This window comes from Bos grunniens, chromosome 9 (genome assembly GCF_055505025.1).
Source record: "Bos grunniens cultivar Pamir isolate PY7600 chromosome 9, Bosgru_T2T1.0, whole genome shotgun sequence".
NCBI classification, from domain to species: domain Eukaryota; kingdom Metazoa; phylum Chordata; class Mammalia; order Artiodactyla; family Bovidae; genus Bos; species Bos grunniens.
The window spans coordinates 30,789,770-30,815,225 of record NC_141173.1 but is presented as its reverse complement, the minus strand read 5'-3'; the positions used below and the strand labels follow the sequence as shown (position 1 = coordinate 30,815,225).

The following is a 25,456-nucleotide window of genomic DNA, read 5'->3' as shown; positions in this document are numbered from 1 at the left end:
AGACAGCCTCCCAACATAGTGTGGAAATGGGTATCTTACACCACTGAAGAGTTGGATTTTCACATACTACACATTATATAATTTTTCTTTCCCGAAAGTCTCCCTCCCCTTAAAAATTTCAGTGGCTTAAAAATTGCAAAGTTATGATGTAAAGGTCTATAATTCCTTATCCATAAACCTCAGGACCAAGAATTTAAATTTTTACGCACTTAGCGACAAAACAGTATACATGGAGTCTGGAGCAATATACCTCATATCAAGCATATTAATATTTTTTGGCAAAATATATTGATATTCAAATTAGGCAGGCTAAATAAAGACTACAAAGAATCTCATCACTTGAGGTTAAGATTAGATGCAGATAGCAAATGAATTCTTAGAATTTTAGAATTTCAAATCAGAAACTGTGGCACTTGAGCCTGGATAATGCCAAGTTAATACCCATTATAATATTTGTAAGTTTAAAAGAATGTGTGTCTATAGGCCTGGCGTGCTGCGATTCATGGGGTCGCAAAGGGTTGGACACGACTGAGTGACTGATCTGATCTGATAGAGAAATTTATTTTTAAAATCCAACCAAACATTCTGAGTTTCAATTCATTTCTGGAAGTAAAAATCAGTGTTTACTTAATACGAATGTTTATTTGAACTGTTTCAAGGAATAAAATCGGAGAAGGCGATGGCAGCCCACTCCAGTACTCTTGCCTGGAAAATTCCATGAACAGAGGAGCCTGGTGGGCTGCAGTCCATGGGATCCCGAAGAGTCGGACATGACTGAGCGACTTCACTTTCACTTTTCCCTTTCATGCATTGGAGAAGGAAATGGCAACCTACTCCCGTGTTCTTGCCTGGAGAATCCCAGTGACGGGGGAGCCTGGTGGGCTGCCATCTCTGGGGTCGCACAGAGTCGGACATGACTGAAGTGACTTAGCAGCAGCAGCAGCAGCAGCAGCAGCAAGGAATAAAATGGCCTCAAATTTGGGCCTAAACTTTTCACTAGGTTTGGGATGTATTTTGAACATAGTTTATTCCCCCATGAATTTGCTAATAACCCAAATCAAATCTCAACACCAGAATAATTCCCTGTTCTTAATTATCACATTCTTTGTACCTCACTTTTTAATCATCACCATCATATCATTAATGTGAGCAAATGGGCACTTGTCCAGGCTACCAGAATGGTTCTGGGCAGTATACTCTTAGCTATCATCTCTACTTGAATGAAGTCCAAAAATGTCAATGCTTTCCTCATGCTAGCAGTCACACGCCTCTTCTCTTCACCCTGACATTTTTTCCCTAGTATTTCTTTCTTGAATACACTGAAACAACACATTTCTAATAACATTTTAACTATTTTCAAAAATGCATCACCATAAATTACATGTTATACTTTTATCAACTTTAATCAAATGCATGGTGTATATTTTACTTAACCGAACAATACAAAAATCCAATACAGAAGATTTCCTTCTGATTAGTACACACAAATTAGCTAGTAAAAATGCAATACCCAGTTCCATGCCATTTGATCAAACCCAACAATGAGACATGAATTACAAGCACACTAACCACACCTACAAATCTGGAGCTTAAAGATTCTGATACAACTATAACCGTTTATGAAGGATAAAAAAGGGGGCAAGGTCAGTTTGCCCATAAAACTAGTGAGCAGCAAAAAGAGTGAGCAGGGGCTGTGGAAAGTCTCCTCATTTGAGCTACGTACCAAATTCACATCATAGTTTCAGAAAGTGCTCTGGGATCTCCTGAAGCTGGCAACTGTTCGGATTTCCCTAAGTGCACACAGAGTACAGCTTTTGAATATAACAAGTTTGCTGAACTTGTGTGGTGTGCTGTGTTGTGCTTAGTTGCTCAGTCATGTCTGACTCTTTGAGACCCTATGCACTATAGACCAGCAGGCTTCTTTGTCTATGGGGATTCTCCAGGCAAGAATACTGGAGTGGGTTGCCATGTCCTCCAGCAGGGGATCTTCCCAACCCAGGGGTCACATTGCAGGCGGATTCTTTACCATCTGAGTCACCAGGGAAGCCCAAGAAAAATGGAATGAATAGCCTATCCCTTCTCCTGGGGAACTTCCTGACCCAAGAATTGAACTAGGGTCTACTGCAATGCAGGCAGATTCTTTACCAGCTGAGTCACCAGGGAAGCCCAAACTCGTGTGTGCATATCCAAATGGTCAATAAAATCTGGACGTGTGGTCAAGAGATAGCACAGAGGACAGACAGAAAGATACAAAGTTAGCTAGTAAAGAAGTGAACATTGAAACCACTGTAGAAAATAAAAATAATAATAATAATTTTAAAAAATGGGTAAAGGACTAAAGACATACTCTAGAATTCAGTTAGAAAGGTAGGTAGTAAAAGAGGAAAAGTCACCAAAATGACTCATAAAAAGAACTCCAGAAATAGAGACAAACGTCATACGATTCGCCCAAACAGACCATATATAGCAGTGCAGCACTTAGTAGGAATTCAGCAACTATTTTCTCAATGTATTAACCAAATGAAAGGAAAGTGTCAAAACTTGGTAGAATATAATATGGTACAGAGAGGTCAAGTAAAATGAGTCATAGGAAGAGGGCGTAAAGAAATACATAAGGTAGGAAATATGCCTAAAATTGAACTCAGTTTAGTTCAGTCGCTTAGTGGTGTCCAACTCTTTGTGAACCCATGAACCATAGCACGCCAGGCCTCCGTGTCCATCACCAACTCCTGGAGTTTACCCAAACTCATGTCCATTGAGTCAGTGATGCCATCCAACCATCTCATCCTCTGTTGTTCCCTTCTCCTCCTGCCCTCCATCTTTCCCAGCGTCAGGGTCTTTTCAAATGAGTCAGTTCTTTGCATCAGGTGGCCAAAGTATTGGAGTTTGAGCTTCAACATCAGTCCTTTCAGTGAACACCCAGGACTGATCTCCTTTAGGATGGACTGGTTGGATCTCCTTGCAGTCCAAGGGACTTTCAAGAGTCTTCTCCAACATTACAGTTAAAAGCATCAATTCTTTGGTGCTCAGCTTTCTTTATAGTCCAACTCTCACATCCATACATGAATACTGGAAAAACCATAGCCTTGACTAGATGGACCTTTGTTGACAAAGTAATGTCTCTGCTTTTTAATATGCTATCTAGGTTGGTCACAACTTTCCTTCCAAGGAGTAAGCGTCTTTTAATTTCATGGCTGCAATCACCATCTGCAGTGATTTTGGAACCCAGAAAAATAAAGTCTGACACTGTTTCCCAACCTATTTGCCATGAAGTGATGACACCAGATGCCATGATCTTCGTTTTCTGAATGTTGAGCTTTAAGCCAACTTTTTCACTCTCCTCTTTCACTTTCATCAACAGGCTCTTTAGTTCCTGTTCACTTTCTGCCATAAGGGTGGTGTCATCTGCATATCTGAGGTGATTGATATTTCTCCTGGCAATCTTGATTCCAGCTTGTGTTTCTTCCAGCCCAGTGTTTCTCATGATGTACTCTGCATATAAGTTAAATAAGCAGAGTGAAAACACATGGCCTTGACGTACTTCTTTTCCTATTTGGACCAGTCTGTTGTTCCATGTCCAGTTCTAACTGTTGCTTCCTGACCTGTATACAGGTTTCTCAAGAGGCAGGTCAGATGGTCTGGTATTCCCATCTCTTTCAGAATGTTCCACAGTTTATTGATCCACACAGTCAAAAGCTTTTGCATAGACAATAAACTTAAACTAAGCAAGCCCATTTCTAAAGAATAGTTTTAAGAAATAAATATGGAACAAGATATTGATAATGATGCAATATAAAAAAAAATTAAATAAGCTACATTTATAAAGAGAAAGCTGGGATATGCACTGGAATATTATTCATCCTTTTAAAATTATGGTATAGATGAATATTTATAGATATGAGAGAATAATTTAAAATAAGTTTAAAAGGCAGATTAAAAACAATAAGCCCATTGTTCAAAAAGAATTTTCAATCAAAGGAGCTGTAGGCATGAAGAGACTAGTGCTGGTTATCTTCAACAGGTACAAGTTTTCCCTTAATAGGATAATGAATACTGTTTTCATTATATTCTAATTATTCTATACAAACAAAAACTCTTTGATAGATAATTCTAAATTGGTTATTTTAATCAGTTTGACATCATTCGATTGTCTTCTTTCTGTTCAGTTCAGTCTCTCAGTCATGTCCGACTCTGACTCCATGGACAGCAGCACGCCAGGCTTCCCTATCTGTCACCAACTCCCAGAGCTTACTCAAACGTGTGTCCATTGAGTTGGTGATGCCATCCAACAATCTCATCCTCTGTCATCCCCTTCTCCTCCTGCCTTCAATCTTTCCCAGCATTAGGGTCTTTTCAAATGATTCAGTTCTTCCCATCGGCTGATCAAAGTATTGGAGCTTCATCTTCAGCATCAGCCTTGCCAATGAATATTCAGGATTAATTTCCCTTAGGATTGACTGTTTGTGCTGCGACGACCGGGGCACAAAGCGCAGGTAGCTGTGACAACTGGCTCTTGGCTGCAATGACCGGTGCACTAAGCGCGGCCAAGAGGAGCTACCCCGCGTCTGAAGTCAGGGGCAGAAGCCAGGAGGACCCCATGCCCCAAGGGCGGCGGCCAAGAGGAGTTACCCCACGTCCGAGGTCAGGGGCAGTGGCTGAGAGTGCCAGGCTGCGATGGCACAGGAACGGCTGAGAGGAGCTACCCCACGTCCGAGGTCGGGGCGGGGCGGCTGAGAGGAGCTACCCCGCATCCAAGGTCAGGGCAGAGGGATAGGGAACGAGAGGAGTTACCCCACATCCGAGATGAGGGGCGGCCAGGAGGAGCGCCCCCACGCCTGAGGCCAGGGGCGGCAGCTGGGAGGCGCTACCCCACGCCCCAACACCTGAGGCCAGGGGGGGCGGCTGGGAGGACCAACCCCACACCTGAGGCCAGGGGCAGCAGCTGGGAGGCGCTACCCCACGCCCTAACACCTGAGGCCAGGGGCAGAGGCCGGGAGGAGCTACCCTACGCCCCCATGCCAGAGGCCAGGGGCTGCGGCCTGGAGGACCAACCCCACGCCTGAGGCCAGGGGCGGCAGCTGGGAGGCGCTACCCCACGCCCCAACACCTGAGGCCAGGGGCGGCGGCTGGGAGGACCAACCCCACATCCAAGGAGCAGTGGCTGCGCGGGAGGAGGAGGGCCTAGAGGAGCTATCCCACATTGAAGGTCAGGAAGGGCGGTGGTGAGGAGATACCCCTTGTCCAAGGTAAGGAGCAGCGGCTGCGCTTTGCTGGAGTAGCCATGAAGAGATACCCCATGCCCAAGGTAAGAGAAACTCAAGTAAGACGGTAGGTGTTGCAAGAGGGCATCAGAGGGCAGACACACTGAAACCACAATCACAGAAACTAGTCAATCTAATCACTCTAGGACCACAGCCTTGTCTAACTCAATGAAACTAAGCCATGCCGGTGGGGCAACCCAAGATGAGCAGGTCATGGTGGAGAGGTCTGACAGAATGTGGTCCACTGGAGAAGGGAATGGCAAACCACTTGAGTATTCTTGCCTTGAGAACCCCATGAACAGTATGAAAAGGCAAAATGATAAGATACTGAAAGAGGAACTCCCCAGGTCAGTAGGTGCCCAATATGCTACTGGAGATCAGTGGAGAAATAACTCCAGAAAGAATGAAGGGATGGAGCCGAAGTAAAAACAATACCCAGCTGTGGATGTGACTGGTGATAGAAGCAAGGTCCGATGCTGTAAAGAGCAATATTGCATAGGAACCTGGAATGTCAGGTCCATGAATCAAGGCAAATTGGAAGTGGTCAAACAAGAGATGCCAAGAGTGGATGTCGACATTCTAGGAATCAGCGAACTAAAATGGACTGGAATGGGTGAATTTAACTCAGATGACCATTATATCTACTACTGCGGGGAGGAATCCCTCAGAAGAAATGGAATAGCCATCATGGTCAACAAGAGAGTCCGAAATGCAGTACTTGGATGAAATCTCAAAAACGACAGAATGATCTCTGTTCATTTCCAAGGCAAATCATTCAATATCATAGTAATCCAAGACTATGCCCCAACCAGTAACGGTGAAGAAGCTGAAGTTGAACGGTTCTATGAAGACTTACAAGACCTTTTAGAACTAACACCCAAAAAAGATGTCCTTTTCATTACAGGGGACTGGAATGCAAAAGTAGGAAGTCAAGAAACACCTGGAGTAACAGGAAAATTTGGCCTTGGAATACGGAATGAAGCAGGACAAAGACTAATAGAGTTTTGCCAAGAAAATGCACTGACCATAGTAAACACCCTCTTCCAACAACACAAGAGAAGACTCTACACGTGGACATCACCAGATGGTCAACACCGAAATCAGATTGATTATATTCTTTGCAGCCAAAGATGGAGAAGCTCTATACAGTCAGCAAAAACAAGACCAGGAGCTGACTGTGGCTCAGACCATGAACTCCTTATTGCCAAATTCAGACTTAAATTGAAGAAAGTAGGGAAAACCACTAGACCATACAGGTATGGCCTAAACAAATCCCTTATGATTATACAGTGGAAGTGAGAAATATATTTAAGAGCCTAGATCTGATAGATAGAGTGCCTGATGAACTATGGAATGAGGTTCATGACATTGTACAGGAGACAGGGATCAACACCATCCCCATGGAAAAGAAATGCAAAAAAAAGCAAAATGGCTGTCTGGGAAGGCCTTACAAATAGCTGTGAAAAGAAGAGAAGTGAAAAGCATAGGAGCAAAGGAAAGATATAAGCATCTGAATGCAGAGTTCCAAAGAATAGCAAGAAGAGATAAGAAAGATTTCCTCAGGGGTCAATGCAAAGAAACAGAGGAAAACAACAGAATGGGAAGGACTAGAGATCTCTTCAAGAAAATTAGAGATACGAAGGGAACATTTCATGCAAAGATGGGCTTGATAAAGGACAGAAATGGTATGGACCTAACAGAAGCAGAAGATATTAAGAAGAGGTGGCAAGAATACACAGAAGAACTGCACAAAAAAGATCTTCACGACCCAGATAATCACGATGGTGTGATCACTCACCTAGAGCCAGACATCCTGGAATGTGAAGTCAAGAGGGTCTTACAAAGTATCACTACAAACAAAGCTAGTGGAGGTGATGGAATTCCAGTTGAGCTATTTCAAATCCTGAAAGATGATGCTGTGAAAGTGCTGCACTCAATATGCCAACAAATTTGGAAAACTCAGCAGTGGCCACAAGACTGCAAAAGGTCAATTTTCATTCAAATCCCAAAGAAAAGCAATGCCAAAGAATGCTCAAACTACCACACAATTGCACTCATCTCACACACTAGTAAAGTAATGCTCAAAATTCTCCAAGCCAGGCTTCAGCAATATGTGAACCGTGAACTTCCTGATGTTCAAGCTGGTTTTAGAAAAGGCAGAGGAACCAGAGATCAAATTGCCAACATCTGCTGGATCATGGAAAAAGCAAGAGAGTTCCAGAAAAACATCTATTTCTGCTTTATTGACTATGCCAAAGCCTTTGACTGTGTGGATCACAATAAACTATGGAAAATTCTGGAAGGGATGGGAATACCAGACCACCTGACCTGCCTCTTGAGAAACCGATATGCAGGTCAGGAAGCAACAGTTAGAACTGGACATGGAACAACAGACTGGTTCCAAATAGGAAAAGGAGTACGTCAAGGCTATATATTGTCACCCTGCTTATTTAACTTCTATGCAGAGTACATCATGAGAAACGCTGGACTGGAAGAAACACAAGCTGGAATCAAGATTGCTGGGAGAAATATCAATAACCTCAGATATGCAGATGACACCACCCTTATGGCAGAAAGTGAAGAGGAACTCAAAAGCCTCTTGATGAAAGTGAAAGTGGAGAGTGAAAAAGTTGGCTTAAAGCTCAACCTACAGAAAACGAAGATCACGGCATCCGGTCCCATCACTTCATGGGAAATAGATGGGGAAACAGTGGAAACAGTGTCAGACTTTATTTTTTGGGGCTCCAAAATCACCGCAGATGGTGACTGCAGCTATGAAATTAAAAGACGCTTACTCCTTGGAAGGAAGGTTATAACCAACCTAGATAGCATATTGAAAAGCAGAGACATTACTTTGCCAACACAGGTTCGTCTAGTCAAGGCTATGGTTTTTCCTGTGGTCATGTATGGATGTGAGAGTTGGACTGTGAAGAAGGCTGAGCACCGAAGAATTGATGCCTTTGAAATGTGGTGCTGGAAAAGACTCTTGCAAGTCCCTTGGACTGCAAGGAGATCCACCCAGTCCATTCTGAAGGAGATCAGCCCTGGGATTTCTTTGGAAGGAATGATGCTAAAGCTCAAACTCCAGTACTTTGGCCACCTCATGCGAAGAGTTGACTCATTGGAAAAGACTCTGATGCTGGGAGGGATCAGGGGAAGGAGGAGAAGGGGATGACTGAGAATGAGATGGCTGGATGGCATCACGACTCGATGGACGTGAGTCTGGGTGAACTCCGGGAGTTGGTGATGCACAGGGAGGCCTGGCGTTCTGCAATTCATGGGGTCGCAAAGAGTCGGACACGACTGAGCAACTGAACTGAACTGAACTCTTTATTGTCCAAGGGACTATCAAGACTCTTCTGCAACACCAGAGTTAAAGGCATCAATTCTTCAGCACTGAGCCTTCTTTATGGTCCAACTCTCACATCCATACATGACTACTGGAAGAACCATAGCTTTGACTATATGGATCATCCTTGGTAAAGTAATCTCTCCGTTTTTTAAAATGCTGTCAAGGGTGGTCATAGCTTTTCTTCCAAGGAGCAATCACCTTTTAATTTCATGGCTGCATTCACAATCTGCAGTGATTTTGGAGCCCAAGAAAATAAAGTCTCTCATTGTTTTCATTGTTTCCCCATCTATTTGCCATGAAGTGATGGGACCAGATGTCAGGATCTTCAATTTTTAAATGCTAACTTTTAAGTCAGCTTTTTCACACTCCTCTTTCACTTTCATCAAGAGGCTCTTTAGTTCCTCTTTGCTTTCTGCCATAAAGGTGGTGTCATCTACATATCTGAGGCTATTGATATTTGTCCCAGCAATCTTGATGCCAGCTTGTGCTTCATCCAGTCTGGCATTTTGCATGATGTACTCTGCATAGAAGTTAAATAAGCAGGCTGAGAATATACAGCCTTGACGTACTCCTTTCCCAATTTGGAACCAGTCTGTTGTTCCATGTCCGGTTCTAATTATTGCTTCTTGACTTTCATAAAGACATCTCAGGAGGTACGTAAGGAGGTCTGGTATTCCCATCTCTTTCAGTTTGTTGTGATCCACACAGCTTTAGCATAGTCAATGAAGCAGAAGTACATGTTTTTCTGGAATTCTGTTGCTTTTTCTATGATTCAATGGATGTTGGCAATTTGCTCTCTGGTTCCTCTGCCTTTTATAAATCCAGCTTGACATTCTGCAAGTTCTCAGTTCATGTACTGTTGAAGCCTTGCTTAGAGAATTTTGAGCATTACTTGCTAGCACGTGAGATGAGTGCACATGAGTTTGAACATTCTCTGGCATTACCTTTCCTTGGGATTAGAATGAAAACTGACCTTTTCTAGTTGTGGCCACTGCTGAGTTTTCCAAATTTGCTGGCATATTGAGCACAGCATTTCACAGCATCACCTTTTAGGATTTGAAATAGCTCAGCTGGAATTCCATCACCTTGACTAGCTTTGTTCATAGCAATGCTTCCCTAAGGCCCACTTGACTTCACACTCCAGGATATCTGGCTCTAGGTGAGTCATCACACCATCACAGTTACCTAGAGTCATGAGGACCTACTTCTGTGTACTCTTCTCACCTCTTCTAAATATTGTCTGCTTCTGTTAGGTCCATACTGTTTCTGTCCTTTATTGTGCCCATCTTTACATGAAATCTTCCCTTGGTTATCTCTAATTTTCTTGAAGAGACCGCTAGTCTTTCCCATTCTATTGTTTTCCTCTATTTCTTTGCACTGATCACTTAGGAAGGCTTTCTTATCTCTCTCCTTGCTATTCTTTGGAATTCTCCATTCATATGGATACATCTTTCCTTTTCTCCTTTGTCTTTCACTTCTCTTCTTTTCTTAGCTAGTTGCAAGGGCTCCTCAGACAATCATTCTGTCTTTTTGCATTTCTTTTTCTTGTGGGTGGTTTTGAGCACCGCCTCCTGTACAATGTTTAGAACCTCTGTCCACAGTTCTTCAGGTACTCGGTCTATCAGATCTAATCCTTTGACTCTCCTTGTCACTTCTACTGTATAATCATATGGGATTTGATTTAGGTCAGAACTGAATGGTCTAGTGGTTTTCCCTACTTTCTTCAATTTAAGTCTAAATTTGGCAATAAAGAGTTCATGATCTGAAGCACAGTCAGCTCGTGGTCTTGTTTTTGCTGACTGTATAGAGCTTCTCCATCTTTGGCTGCAAAGAATATAATCAATCTTATTTCGGTATTGACCATCTGGTGATGTCATGTGTAGCCATCTCTTGTACGGCTGAAGTTAGTGTTTGCTATGACCGGTGTGTTCTCTTGGCAAAACTCTGTTAGCCTTTGCCCTGCTTCAATTTGTACTCCAAGGCCAAACTTGACTGTTACTACAAGGATCTCTTGACTTCCTACTTTTGCATTCCAGTCCCCTTTGATGAAAAGGACATCTTTTTTGGGTGTTAGTTCTAGCAGGTCTTGTAGGTCTTCACAGAACCATTCAACTTCAGTTTCTTCGGCATTAGTGGCTGGGGCATAGACTTGGATTACTGTGATATTGAATGGTTTGCCTAGGAAACGAACAGAGATCATTCTGTCATTTTTGAGATGGCACCCAATTACTGCATTCTGGACTCTTTTGTTGACTATGAGAGCTACTTCATTTCTTCTTAGGGATTCTTGCCCACAGTAGTAGATACAGGGGTCATCTGAATTAAATTTGCCCATTCCGATCCATTTTAGTTCACTGATTCTTAAAATATCTATGTTCACTCTTGCAATCTTCTGTTTGACCTGAGCTGTTTAAAGATTACCTTCTTTAAATTAACTTAATAGAATAAAATCATGTTTTTTATATATGCATGTGTGTATATCCAGAACCCAAAATGTGGACAGTTTTGTGGTTATATTCTAATTTTTGATGTTAAAGAAAGATTACAGAAGATTTTTAAAATTATTTATTACCAGTGTTAGTAAGATTTAAGTTTACCTGGCATCTGGGTCACTGGAAATAAATAGTTTCATGTTTTGTTGTGATGGAATATTAACACTTTTCTATGTTCAAGATAACCAGACTGTTTCTAAACTGAAAAACAAATATGTATTTTTTTATTTTTCCTCTTCAAGTCATCTTCCAGGTCAAACTTTCTATAAAGAAGTTAGTTATGCAAAAAAATATTCATTATAATGTGTATAAAATTTACTATTCATTGATATAAAATAAAATAGAAAATGATTAATTTTAAAGGCTGTTCTTTAAATTTGGATTCCTGAGTTTTATTTTGAGGAAAATTAACAAATAGGCCACATTAGAGTTTCAAATGAAGACATATTATAATAGATTTTAGGAGAACTATATTAACATTTTTAACCATATTAAATTTTAATGTGTATAATTAAGAATGACTACCTAAGATTTAAGATGTTAAAAATAAGCAATTCTAAAATCAATAACTAAAACATAATTTACAGTTTGAGATAAAGACTATTTATATTAATAATGATGTAACTTTTTTCTCTATAAAATACAGTTTTCATATTGAAATAAAATAGTCTAGGGAAGAGTATAATGTTCTTCTAGCCTAAAGATCAGAGAAGGCAATGGCACCCCACTCCAGTACTCTTGCCTAGAGAATCCCATGGATGGAGGAGCCTGGTAGGCTGCAGTCCATGGGGTTGCTAAGGGTCAGACATGACTGAGAGACTTCCCTTTCACATTTCACTTTCATGCATTGGAGAAGGCAATGGCAACCCACTCCAGTATTCTTGCCTGGAGAATCCCAGGGACGGGGGAGGCTGGTGGGCTGCCATCTACAGAGTCGCACAGAGTCGGACACGACTGAAGCGACTTAGCAGCAGCAGCAGCAGCCTAAAGATGGTTGCTGCTTAGTCACTCAGTCATGTCTGACTCTTTGCAACCCCATGGACTGTAGCCTACCAGGCTCCTCTGTCCATGGGATTCTCCAGGCAAGAATACTGGAGTGGGTTGCCATTCCGTTCTCCAAAAAGATGGTTAATAAAATCTTAAAACTGCTAAACCTTGAACAACATCAAGTTGCTCATGGGATCTGACAACAAAAAGAAAAGACAAGAACAAAAATAAGTAAGTGGGACCAGATGACACTAAGAAAATCAATAGAATGAAAAGACAACCTAAATAATGAGAGAGAAAAAGCTGCACACCATATAGCTGATAAGGGGCTAATAATCCAAAATGTATAAAGAACTCATCCAACTCAAAACCAAAAATATATAATTTATATATATATATATATATATATATATATATATATATATAATTTAAAAATGGGAAGAGGGTCTAAATATACATTTTTCCAAAGACAACAAATGGCCAACAGGTACATGAAAAGATGCTCAGATTCCCTAATCACCAGGGTAATGCAAATCAAAACTACCTCACACTTGTTAGAATGGCTATTATCCAAATACCAAGAAATAATGTTAGGATATGGAGAAAAGGGAACTCTTGTGCACTGTTGGTGGAAACACAAGTTGGTACAGCCACCACAGAATACAGTACAGAGGTTTCTCAAAAAATTAACAATATAAGTACCATATGATACAGCAATTTTGCTTCCATATATTTTACCCAAAGAAAATGAAAACACTAATTCAAAAAGATATATATACCCCCAAGTTCATAGCAGCATTGTTTATAAAAGGAAAGAAATGAAACAAACTAAATTTCAATTGATGTATAAATGGATAAAGAAAAAAAATATATATATATAATGAGATTATTCAGCCATACAAAACAAAATCTTTCCATTTGCAACATGAATTGGCCTTGAGAGCATTACAGTAAGTGAAATAAGTCTGAAAGACAAATACTGTATGATCACTTACATGTGGAATAAAAAAAAAAAAAAAACAGTTCATGCATAGAGAACAGACTGACTGCCAAAGGATAGTGGAAGGGCAAGATGGGTCAAGAGAACGTGTACTACATTTGGAAGTTGCTAAGACAGTAAATCTTCAAAGTTCTCATTACAAGAAAAAAACGATTCCTATTAACTATGCATGCATGCTGATGATCTTAAGTAGACTTCTGTGTTGAAGTCTACTTCACACATTTATACACAATATATACAAGTATATTTCACAATATATACAACTATCACCTGAACTATATTATGTCAATTACATCTCAAATTACAGACAATTACACCTCAAATTATAGAGGATAAAAACCTCACTGTGCCTTAATTAGTGTCCTTAAAAGACATGTTTAAGAAAATAATTTGCACATAGCATATAATAAATGCACAGCTTCTTTGAAAAAGTTTCCAGGCAACTGTCTTAATCAACAGAGTTAGCAAATGAATATTAACCCAATAACCAAAAAGTACTAGGCAATGAGGTGGCATGAAAGTAAAAGAAAATGATACTCCCTCAGGAAGTTTTAAGTCTTAGTCAGAGAGAAAAATAAAATTAAGTCCTTGTGAATGACCAAAAAGGCAATGGACATCCAGGAAAATTAAAAGATCAGAGTATGCTATAATAGGGCTTACTTTGGGGCTCAGCTGGTAAAGAATCTGCCTGCAATGTGGGAGAATTGGGTTTGATCCCTGGGTTGGGAAGATCCCCTGGAGAAGGAAAAGGCTACCCACTCCAGTATCCTGGCCTGGAGAATTCCACGGACTGTATAGTCCATGGGGTCACAAAGAGTCGGACATGACTGAACGATTTTCACTATATGCTATAATAAGTCAAGGAGAAAGTAATTCATAAAGAAAGCTTTGCCTTGAAAGAGGATGATCCAAATTTTAACAAAGATGGCAAAAGTGAAGATAACATTCAAGACAAACAGGTATAGAGGCAATAATAAACACTGTGCTTGATGGAACAAAGTCTAACCTACATTAGTTCAGGGTGAGGAAGGTAGAAAATATTAATAATATACATAGGAAGGTGAAGATATTATGGAGCTCCTTGAAAGCCACATAGAGTCTGGAACTGTCAAATTATTTAAAATGGGATGATGGAGAGCTTTATAAAGATGCTATTCTTTTCTGCATTAATTACCTCACATTTTTCATTATCAACATCCAATTTCTCACTAGATAGCAAGGTTAAAGAGAATGAGCACCACATCATATTTACACATTATTACATCTCCTACATGTAGTGGAGCTACGTGTTCAAAGAGTTCAAAAGTGCTGGTTGTTAGGTCATTTCAAACAGGGCTAATGGGACCAAATCTAGGAACCCTTAACGCTTTGACCAAAGACTGAATTCTTCATTGGATATTATAGTCACTCGAGGGTGCTATGCTTTCCTCTTGGAGATACAAGCCACTCACAGAGGATGAGATGGTTGGATGGCATCACCGACTCAATGGACATGAGTGTGAGCAAACTCTGGGATATGGTGAAGGACAGGGAAGCCTGGTGTTCTGCAGTCCATGCGGTCACAAAGAGTCAGACACAACTGAGCAACTGAACAACAACAACATATGCACAGCTGGCGATTTGGGAAAGTAAATATAAATGTGAATGTCTTCCAAGTTAAAAAAAAAAAAAAAACTGGCTAAGTAAATAGAGAAAACTAAAATTTTTTAAATTTTACTCTAGTCAAATATAAAAAGTATTGCTCATCTTAGGTCACTACAAGAAACCCAGATTAGCTTCATTTCCTTCCTGGGTAGAGAGGAAAATAGAGTCTCTGACTCATGAAGGTAGGTCAGGAAATGGCAGGAGTACATCCTTCTAACATAGGAAGCTGGGAGGCCAAATCAATGAGAACATTAATGTCCTCAGCTTTTTTATAGCAGAGAGTCAATCAATACTTTATAAAAGTGAGACATAATGCTCATACCACTTGAAATATTTTATATAATCTTTTTTCTTAACCTGAGAGGAAATGCTGGGGATATAATTACCTCTCAAGTGAAAAGACAGCTATTTGAAATTCAGCAATTCTTTCTGTCTCACTAGGGTTTCTTTTTCTTTTCTATGAAATTCATTTTGAATTTTAAATGGAAACAGTGATTCCATTTTTATAAACTATTTCCACATATCTATTCTTCTGTCTGTATATGCATAGAAAGACATCTAGAATGGTTTTCCTCAATGTTGATAATGTCACTTTCAGAGTTAGAAGAAATTTCATTTATTATATTTAATTACCTGCATTGGTTAATTTCTTTATAATAAAAACAAATTATTTTTTGAAATGCAAAGAAAATTAAGATGACTCAATGAGTCGTCTGGTAGTTCAGAATAATGATTTACATTGGGGATAAAAACTGGGACATCCACTGGCATACAGATGTACTAAAAGGCAAAAGCAAAAGTGAATGAACTACAGGTAGAGCATAAAGGAAAAAGTGAATTCAGAACCAAGCCCTGAGTATTCTATCAATCAGAGGTTGCCTAGAAAATGAAAAAGAGCAGAAACTGCAGCCATAGGAGTATGTGCTATCACAGAAGGTAAAAGAATTCTCATATAGAAAGAAATCTCCCATTATGTCAATGTCTTGCTTACAGCAAGATGAGAATATAGAATCCACTAGATTCATCAGCATAGAAGCTGCAAGTGACCTTGAGATGAATAGGATGTGCAATTCTGACAGAGCTGTACAAGTCAATATCAAATCTTAAGTGGGCTGAGGAGTAAAGAGAGGTGAACAAGCAGGGACAGTTTGTGCAGACATGTTTTGCTGCAAGAGGAAAAGAAATAGGAAGTGACTGCAGAGAGACATGATATCAAGAGAAGTTTCTTTGTGCATATGTTTTGATGCATTTCAATATAAATTGGGACATATAAAGGCAAGTCTGCACACTGTTGATGTGGAAACAAAGAGGTTTAGCAGAGCTAATCAAAGAAGCAACCTTCTTGAGTATTAGTTGTTTACAATATAAGACCCTGGCAAATAAAAATTCAGAAACTTAAATAGGATGTGATGCTGCTGAAAGTGTAAATCCACATTTCCCTAAGCCCCAAATTAGCCTTATCTAAGTGCTGTGGAAAACCTAAAGATATTGTATAAAACTTAACATTATGCTAGTCTAGATTTTTGAAGCAAGGGGAAAAAAAATAAAGTGAATGGAAGAAAGCAATGCTAAATGAAGAAATCAAACACATTAACAAGATGAGCCACTGAAGAGAATGGTACAATTAGAAACAAACCAAAAAATTGTGGGACTGAGAAAAAATGATACAGGCAAAAATCCCAAATACTAAGAAATGGGATTTAAAGGCAAAGCGAAAGAATGCTCAAACTACCACACAATTGCACTCACCTCACACGCTAGTAAAGTAATGCTCAAAATTCTCCAAGCCAGGCTTCAGCAATATGTGAACCGTGAACTTCCTGATGTTCAAGCTGGTTTTAGAAAAGGCAGAGGAACCAGAGATCAAATTGCCAACATCCCCTGGATCATGGAAAAAGCAAGAGAGTTCCAGAAAAACATCTATTTCTGCTTTATTGACTATGCCAAAGCCTTTGACTGTGTGGATCACAATAAACTGTGGAAAATTCTGAAAGAGATGGGAATACCAGACCACCTGACCTGCCTCTTGAGAAATTTGTATGCAGGTCAGGAAGCAACAGTTAGAACTGGAAATGGAACAACAGACTGGTTCCAAATAGGAAAAGAAGTACGTCAAGGCTGTATATTGTCACCCTGCTTATTTAACTTATATGCAGAGTACATCATGAGAAACGCTGGGCTGGAAGAAGCACAAGCTGGAATCAAGATTGCTGGGAGAAATATCAATCACCTCAGATATGCAGATGACACCACCCTTATGGCAGAAAGTGAAGAGGAACTAAAAAGCCTTTTGATAAAAGTGAAAGTGGAGAGTGAAAAAGTTGACTTAAAGCTCAACATTCAGAAAACGCAGATCACGGCATCCGGTCCCATCACTTCATGGGAAATAGATGGGGAAACAGTGGAAACAGTGGCAGACTTTATTTTTTGGGGCTCCAAAATCACTGCAGATGGTGATTGCAGCCATGAAATTAAAAGACGCTTACTCCTTGGAAGGAAAGTTATGACCAACCTAGATAGCATATTGAAAAGCAGAGACATTACTTTGCCAACAAAGGTCCGTCTAGTCAAGGCTATGGTTTTTCCTGTGGTCATGTATGGATGTGAGAGTTGGACTGTAAAGAAGGCTGAGTGCCAAAGAATTGATGCCTTTGAACTGTGGTGTTGGAGAAGACTCTTGAGAGTCCCTTGGACTGCAAGGAGATCCAACCAGTCTATTCTGAAGGAGATCAGCCCTGGGATTTCTTTGGAAGGAATATGCTAAAGCTGAAACTCCAGTACTTTGGCCACCTCATGCGAAGAGTTGACTCATTGGAAAAGACCCTGATGCTGGGAGGGATTGGGAGCAGGAGGAGAAGGGGACGACAGAGAATGAGATGGCTGGATGGCATCACTGACTCAATGGATGTGAGTCTGGGTGAACTCCGGGAGTTGGTGATGGACAGGGAGGCCTGGTGTGCTGCGATTCATGGGGTCGCAAAGAGTCGGACACGACTGAGCGACTGAACTGAACTGAACTGACCTGAAGCTATGATTTAAATTATCACCATTGGACCTCAGTGACCAATGCTAGATGGAATCAGTAGAAAAATGAAAATAAACTAACTTGAGATGCATAACTTAAAAACATAACTATTATAAGGATGGACTTTAAAATACAATAAAACAAACTTCCTGTCAAGGAAAAATCTGTTAAAAGGAACATAAAATTAAAATACGAATTTTTCTTCAAAAAGTTGTTTGAATGCTGACATTATAAATAGCCTATTACCTGGCAGCATCTAGAAGACTACAGAGATACTCAAAAAATGAAGTTAAAATTTATTTCCTAAGTAAAAATCAAAAATAGTATAGAGCAAGTAGACAGATATAAAGAAACACTTGAAGTACTGCTTCTCTATATCTATTACTAACATTTTTATAGTGCTTTCTATGTGTCAAGCACTGCTATACCCTTCTAATTTTTCATATGTAAGTCTCAGGGTAACTCTATGAGGAGATATACAATTATCCTCCATTTTATAGATGAGTAACTGACATCTCACTTTCAGTTCTGTTTAGTCACTCAGTCATGTCTGACTCTTTGTGACTCCATGGACTGCAGCACATGAGGCCTCCCTGCCCATCACCAACTCCCGGAGTTTACTCAAACTCATGTCCATCAAGTCGGTGATGCCATCCAACTATCTCATTCTCTGTCATCCCCTTTTCCTCCTGCCTTCAATCCTTCCCAGCATCAGGGTCTTTTCAAATGAGTCAGCTCTTCACATCAGGTGGCCAAAGTATTGGAGTTTCAGCTTCAACATCAGCTTTCCAATGAATATTCAGGACTGATTTCCTTTAGAATGGACTGGCTGGATCTTTTTTGCAGTCCAAGAGATCTCACTTTATACAACTAGTAAACAGCAGGCAGTCTGACTCCATGTTGCTAACCACTATATTGATGGTTATTACATGTATCAAGAATAGAATGGTAAATCTTTTTCATGTAGGAGAGAATGACTCCATTTAAACATTATAAGAAGGCACACACACGCACATCAGTATACTTTATCCTCAGGAGTATTTTACTTCTTGCATTGCTTTTTACGTGACTTAAAATCCTACTGTTAAAAATTTAGCCAGAATACCAGAGGAAAATATTACTTTATAAAAGAAAGAAAACATATAGAAAAAAAATTCATTCAATGCATTAATAAGAAGAGGCCAAAATCTACGGTCCACAATTAGAAAACTCAGAAAAATACTTGCTATTCAAACGGAGGATTCCCCAGAAATCCTCATCACTGTTTGCTATGTGATTATCTGATGCTATTCACAGAAAGTTAAAATTGAATGTGAAAACACATTTTGAGATAAAAAGCACACTACCCAAAAAAGTATAATAGCTATATCTTTTTTTTCTATCTTCTTTGAACTAGAAAGTCCAAAAATGAAGCTCAGCTATTAATGAGTGTAATTTTAAAAAAGGTTTAAGACTTATATACTACCATTAGAGAATTCTAATTTTAGAAAAGTAATTGCTTTACTTCTTAGGTAGAACATTCTCACTGACCTCCTCCATCATACTTGAAAAAGTTACTTTGCTAGTTGAAAGGAAACCATGAACCTATGAAAGTGAACATTTCTTCAATTCAGCTGCTTTTAAATGTTAAGGAGTATAAATTCAGAAAATATTTAAACCTTGGGTTAAAGAGTATGATAAATATTGAGGAGCAAAATCTGGGCAAGATAGCATCCATTTCTAGGCCTTTTTTTAAAAAGACCACATTTTGGCAGGAATTCAACCCAATACTGAGGGAGGAAAGCAACAGGCTGAGCTGACTCCATCTTGAAAAAGAAGGAAACTCCATCATGCACGTTCAGTGAGCTCTGGACCATGTGCCTGGGAGCCATGGGGATAACAGCTACAGCCAAACTGGCCTCCCGGATTGATAAACACCAGATTCCATATTAAGAATTCCTGTCACCAAAAAGAATGTAATAATCCTCTATGTAGTCAATGACCTTTGTAATCTTGGTGGCACCCATTGGTGTAGGCTACAGTGTATAACCAGCTGACCCTTCTGATTATGAATCATGGCTGTAACCTGATTGATCTCCCTTTAACATTTTCCAGGCTAGGTTTAAGGAATTTGGGGATGTGGGCTTGAGCAGTACACTTAAGATACATAAGGTTTTCACAAAACTCGGTTGGTTTCCTTAGCTAGGAGGAGACCCTGCCTTGGGCACGTGTAATAAACTGCACTTCACTATCTGCATTGTCCTTCTGAGTCAGTTTGTTTCCCGGAACGTGTGGCTACAACGATACCAATGCAGGGAAGCCCCAGTTGACTCCTGAGAAAACTGAATAGTAAACAAAAATGCCTCTAATAAATCAAGCAAAAGTGATAATACAGAACTTAAATGCAGCAAAGACTACAATGTAAAAATCTAACGACTACAATTTACTCTGTAATGTTACAGAAGACAAATTACCTTTAAACATGCTTTAAAAATAATATTACATAATAAAATAATTTTAAATATTATATCATAAATATTATAAAATTTAAAAATATTATAAAATTATTTTAAATATTATAAATATAGAACATATGCTCAACTATTTCTACAACACAGAAAACACCAAGTGAAATTCAGCATCTTACCTTAGACCAAAGATGTGTGATTGTTCGTAGTTGAATAAAGAACGAATCTTGGCTTCAGAATTCAAAATTATAAGTCTGTCAATAATATCCTATAAAACAGTCTTAGAGTTAGACTGTACTTGGCTGAAACCATTTAAAGAAAATCAAATTGACAAATATTTAGATTTGTGCTTTACATGTGAATGTACGGAGCTTTACATTTGAATGTAGAGAGCCATTTAAAAAAGGGATTTTTTTTTTTTAATTAATAGCTGAGTCTCACCCCTAGAGATTCTAAATTAATTGGTCTGGGTGTGATATGGACATTAAGACTTGTAAACATTCCTGAAATGAATCAAATGTTTAGCCAAAAAGGAGAATCATTAATTTATAACCCACTTTGGTACTGTGTGAGCAGCTTACTGTAACCAGTTCAATACTGTTTAAACTTTTAAAAATGTAAACTACTTTCAAAAACAAATTTGAATTCTACAAATGTCAAGCATAAACAGTGGATTTAGTTTTATCTGGAACTATTTGAGATTTTGTTAATAGATATCTTCTTCTCATGTAAATCAGTGGTTTCCAACCCCAAACACAACCCTATGGAACTTGAAAAAGTAAACAGCTGCCCAGGCTCTACCCCAGAGCAATTACCTCACTATTCCTGAGGGTAGGATTCTGGCATTAACATCCTTGTAAAAGCTTCCCAAAGTTGTTGCAATGGGTAACCAGGTTTAAAAATCACTGATGCAGAGAGAACTTGATGCCTAGGTGTCATCAGCTGTCCCAAGCAATGACAATAAAAGCCCAACACAAAATTCTGAGCATTCTCTAAAAGGCTTTCTTTCTATAATGCCTGACTTTTGTGCATATCTTTGTTTAGGCCTAAGATATTTATTCATAGACAAATACCTTTCTCTCTCATTGTTCATTTTCCTGACCAACAAACTTGCTACATTCCATGAGTTTAAATTCAAGATACTTCTGTAACCAATATGGCAAAAAGAGGAAGATTATACTAGGGAATAAAGTCACAGAATATTTACTGAGGTCAATATAGATAATAGTACAAACATATCAAATAACTTAAGAGGCCACAAAATAAGTCTGTAAGAAGGAGGAAATAATGGACTTAAAAATCACATCTGAAAAATAAACAAGACACAGTAAATACAGGATTTTTAATAAACTTACAAACTGAAATGTTTACATGGAACACTTAGGAAGGCATTTACCATTCCACAGATATCTTGAAAAATGTGTAAATAATTTAAGCACAAGAATTTACAATCAGCAAATATTAAATAAACTGCCTAACAATGAAGAATGAAAGAATTGCTAACTTTAAGAATCTGTCACTGTTGTCTGCTTCTTAGCAAGCGTTGACTTAAAAATAGTCACAACCTTAAAGTTGAGAGTTATGTTTTATTCAATGCAAATTTTTAGGACTTAAGCTCAAGAGGCAACATCTCAGGAAACCCTGAGAAAACTGCTCTAGGGGGGTGGGTCGGGGTGTGAGTCAGGTTATACAGAAGTTTGCAACAAAAGGCAGGTAAGGTTATATAGAAGTTTGCAACAAAAGGCAGGTAGTCTGAACATCTTTGTGAATTAAAGAAAACCAGATATCCCAAATTAAGGAATTTAGCACTTTTCTACGTTTGGAAAGATACAAGAGTCTGGACTCACAGAAATCATTCCTTTTATTAGCATCTCACCTATCCTAGGGCCAGTATTCTAAGTTCACATCCTGAATTCTTTAGTGCTCACCACAGGGAGTGGCTGGAGCCTAATGGCTGCCTGGTCTCACTAAGGTATTTTTTTCCTTCCTGAGTGCCCTCAGGGTTCAGGAATTCACCTTTGGAGGCCCAGAATCACTGATGCCTGTGACATCCTTGTTTACTGATACAGCAGGAAATACTCCATTTCTCACTAGACATTCCTTGTTTCAAAACACTTCTTGACACTTCATGGTTCAAAAGTTTTAGCTCTGAATCTAAGTACTAGATACTGTAAGAATACAGGATATAGAATGTATTTCCAATAAGCTAACTGCAGCAATCTACCAATGATAATGCATTTTTCAGAGAACAAATGTTACAATAAATGAATTCTTCTTCAAAGAGGATTATATTGATGGATCACCACTTAGGGAAGAAAAGGAAACTCCTGAGAAGTCTGCCTTATGGAGAAATTCAGTTTCTAAGCAAAATGGGTATCAAGAAGGCAATGTTTCCTAAAATAAGCAGTAGCTTTCCAGTAACAAATCAGTGCAAGTAAGGTTTGGGACTTGCAAAAAGGAGTCAGGAACTCTGTACGGTTTGTTTTTTTTTTTTTTTTTAAGCATATTGTCTAGCTTGAGAATACATTAAATGACCAAGTAAGCCAGAATGAAACCAAGACTGGAAAAACAAAGAAGAATATTCATTTCTATAAATCAATATATGTTTGAGTGCCTATTGTGTTTACAATTGTCCCAAAGCTTGTGTTTGTGCTATTTGATGCCTTTTACTTAAGATAGGGCCAAGTGAAGGGTAAAGAACAGATCAACCATAATGCCAATATTCCCATACTTGCATTATTAGGAGTATCTTGCAACTAGTTAGCCCATGAACATCTATAAGCAAAATTCAGTCTATTAAAAGTCCTTCCTTGTACTTTTTCAAAGAAGGGAATGTCTTAGTCCATTCTGGACACTATAATAAAATTCCATAGACTGGGTGGTTTATAAACAACAGAAGTTTATTTCTCACATTTCTGGAGGCTGAGAAGTACAAGATCAAGTTGCCAGATTTTGTGTCTGATGAGGATCTATTTTCTAGCTCACAGACAGTTATTTTTTGCTGTGTCTTCAGATGGCAGAAGGGGCAACGGTTTTTTTTTTTTTTTTTTTTTTTAGGCACTATTCACCCCTCAAAGGGCTTCCCCTGTGGCTCAGCTGGTAAGGAATCTGCCTGCAATGTGGGAGACCTAGGTTGAATCCCTGGGTTGGGAAGATCCCCTGGAAAAGGGAATGGCTACCCACTCCAGTAATCTGGCCTGGAGAATTCCATGGACTGTATAATCCATGGGGTCACAAAGAGGTGGACATGACTGAGAGACTTTTACTTCACTTCACTTCACCCCTTAAAAACCCCACCTCCAAATATCATCATACTGGGAATGAAGTTTCAATAAATTAATTTGGGGGTATACAAACATTCAGTCTATAGACAAGAGGTAGATGAAAATGCCATTCTGCCAGAGTGGTGAGTTGAATGGTAACTATCCCTGAAAAAGCATGTCTATGTTCTAATCCCAAAAATCTATGACTGTTACCCTATTGAGAAAAAGGGTCTTTGCAGAGGTAACTAAGAATCCAGATAAGATCATCCTGGATTAAGCAAGTAGGCCCTAAATCTAATGACGGTGTTCTTGTAAGAAAAAGACAAAGGGATATTTAAAATAGAAGAGGAGAAAGCCTAAACCAGAAAATGTATACAATGAGCCTGGAATATCCTATCAAATAAATCAATAAATAAAACTACCAAATAACAAAAGGAGTCAGTAGACAATGAAAGAATATTTTGACCATCAAAAGCAATAATGACTGCACTGAGTTGAAATATATGTGTAAAATCCAGAAGTTCATTATGATAATAACCATCATAAAACTTCCCTTTTACAGATTACTAGAACATAAATTTATTACTCTGCAAATTAAAATATCAAGCATTTATTTTGCTATTTCTGAAAGAACTGTATTTCAGGATTCCCTTTATTAAATAATTTCAGTTAAATACAGAAAAGAACGACAGACTAGAATCACCATTTCACATCTCTTAATGAAACAATTAGTACAACTCATAGCAAAAGTAGCCTAGTTTCTCCAATAAGTTAACTGCATGGAAACAAAAAGGGGAAAATGTTTTAGAAAATGACTGAAAAGGATATAATGACTGAATGCAACATGTGGACCTTGTTTGGATCATGACTTGAGAAACTGAAAAAAAACAAAGACATCTTTGACACAGCAGAGGAAACTTCTATACAGACTACACTAGATATTAGATAATGCGAAGGAGCATGGACTGTGTATAGAGAAAAAGGGAATAAGGAAAAAAACAGAAAGACTGCATCTGGCTTTCACTTTTAAAGGATTATTGTGAGGATAACTTATGAGCTAAGACTGGAAGAAAAAACAGTTAACATATCACTGGAGTAATCTAGACAAGAAACAAAGGTCTAAACTAAGGTAGTCTTAATATAAATAAAGTAAATAAGATCAAGTCATGAAGGAGAGAAAAATTTATAAATAGTAAAAACTACCATAAAGAGGAGTCAAAAATGACTTTCCAGTTTGTAGCTCATTCAACTATGTGAATGATAGTGCCATACGTTGAGATAGAAAAATAAGAAATGGAATTGATTTAAGACAGAGAAAAACATAATATTCAGTTGTGGACATGGTTAAATCTAAGATTTCTATGAGTTTTCCTAATGTCCATTATCTGGTAGATTATGGGTATAGTCCTGGCAGTCAAGTAAGTGATACAGTTCAGAGAGTTGTGAATGTACAACCAAAGCCACAGAATTGGATGAAATGAACCTAAAGATGTGGAACTGTGGTGTTGGAGAAGACTCTTAAGAGTCCCTTGGATTGTAAAGAGATCAAACCAGTCAATACTAAAGGAAATCAGTCCTGAATATTCAATAGAAGGACCGATGCTGAAGCTGAAACTCCCAATATTTTGGCCACCTCATGTGAAGAGGTGACTCACTGGCAAAGACCCTGATGCTGCGAAGAATTGAAGTCAGGAGAAGGGGATAACAGAGGATGAGATAGTTAGATGGCATGATGGACAAGACTTTGAACAAGCTTGACGAGTTGGTGATGGACAGGGAAGCCTGATGTGCTGCAGTACATGGGGTCACAAAGAGTCAGACACAACTGAGTGACTGAACTGACTGAACCTAAAGGACATAAGACAGCAGAAGAGAAGTCCACAAAAGAGACCACAGAAGCTGTAAGAGAACTAGAACTAGTGCCATAGCCACAGAAGACAATGACAATGAGGAGGAATGAATCAACTCCATTAAATGCCACAATG

At 38.9% G+C, this 25,456-nt stretch overlaps 1 protein-coding gene across 12 annotated transcripts in view; it reads right to left on the bottom strand.

The window, feature by feature from the left end:
• Positions 1–25,456, bottom strand: part of TBC1D32 (TBC1 domain family member 32) — a 207,197-nt gene that overhangs the window by 91,386 nt on the left and 90,355 nt on the right. For 7 of the 12 annotated variants that reach the window (XM_086316349.1, XM_086316351.1, XM_086316350.1 and 4 more), the window contains one exon: positions 20,388–20,476. The exons of 3 other annotated variants lie outside the window; for them this stretch is intronic. In XM_086316349.1, coding sequence (XP_086172475.1) covers positions 20,388–20,476 — 89 coding nt within the window. Of the gene's footprint in view, positions 1–8,569; positions 10,792–20,387; positions 20,477–25,456 lie in introns of those variants that run through there. 2 more of the 12 variants (XM_086316357.1, XM_086316358.1) reach the window with 2 other exon arrangements.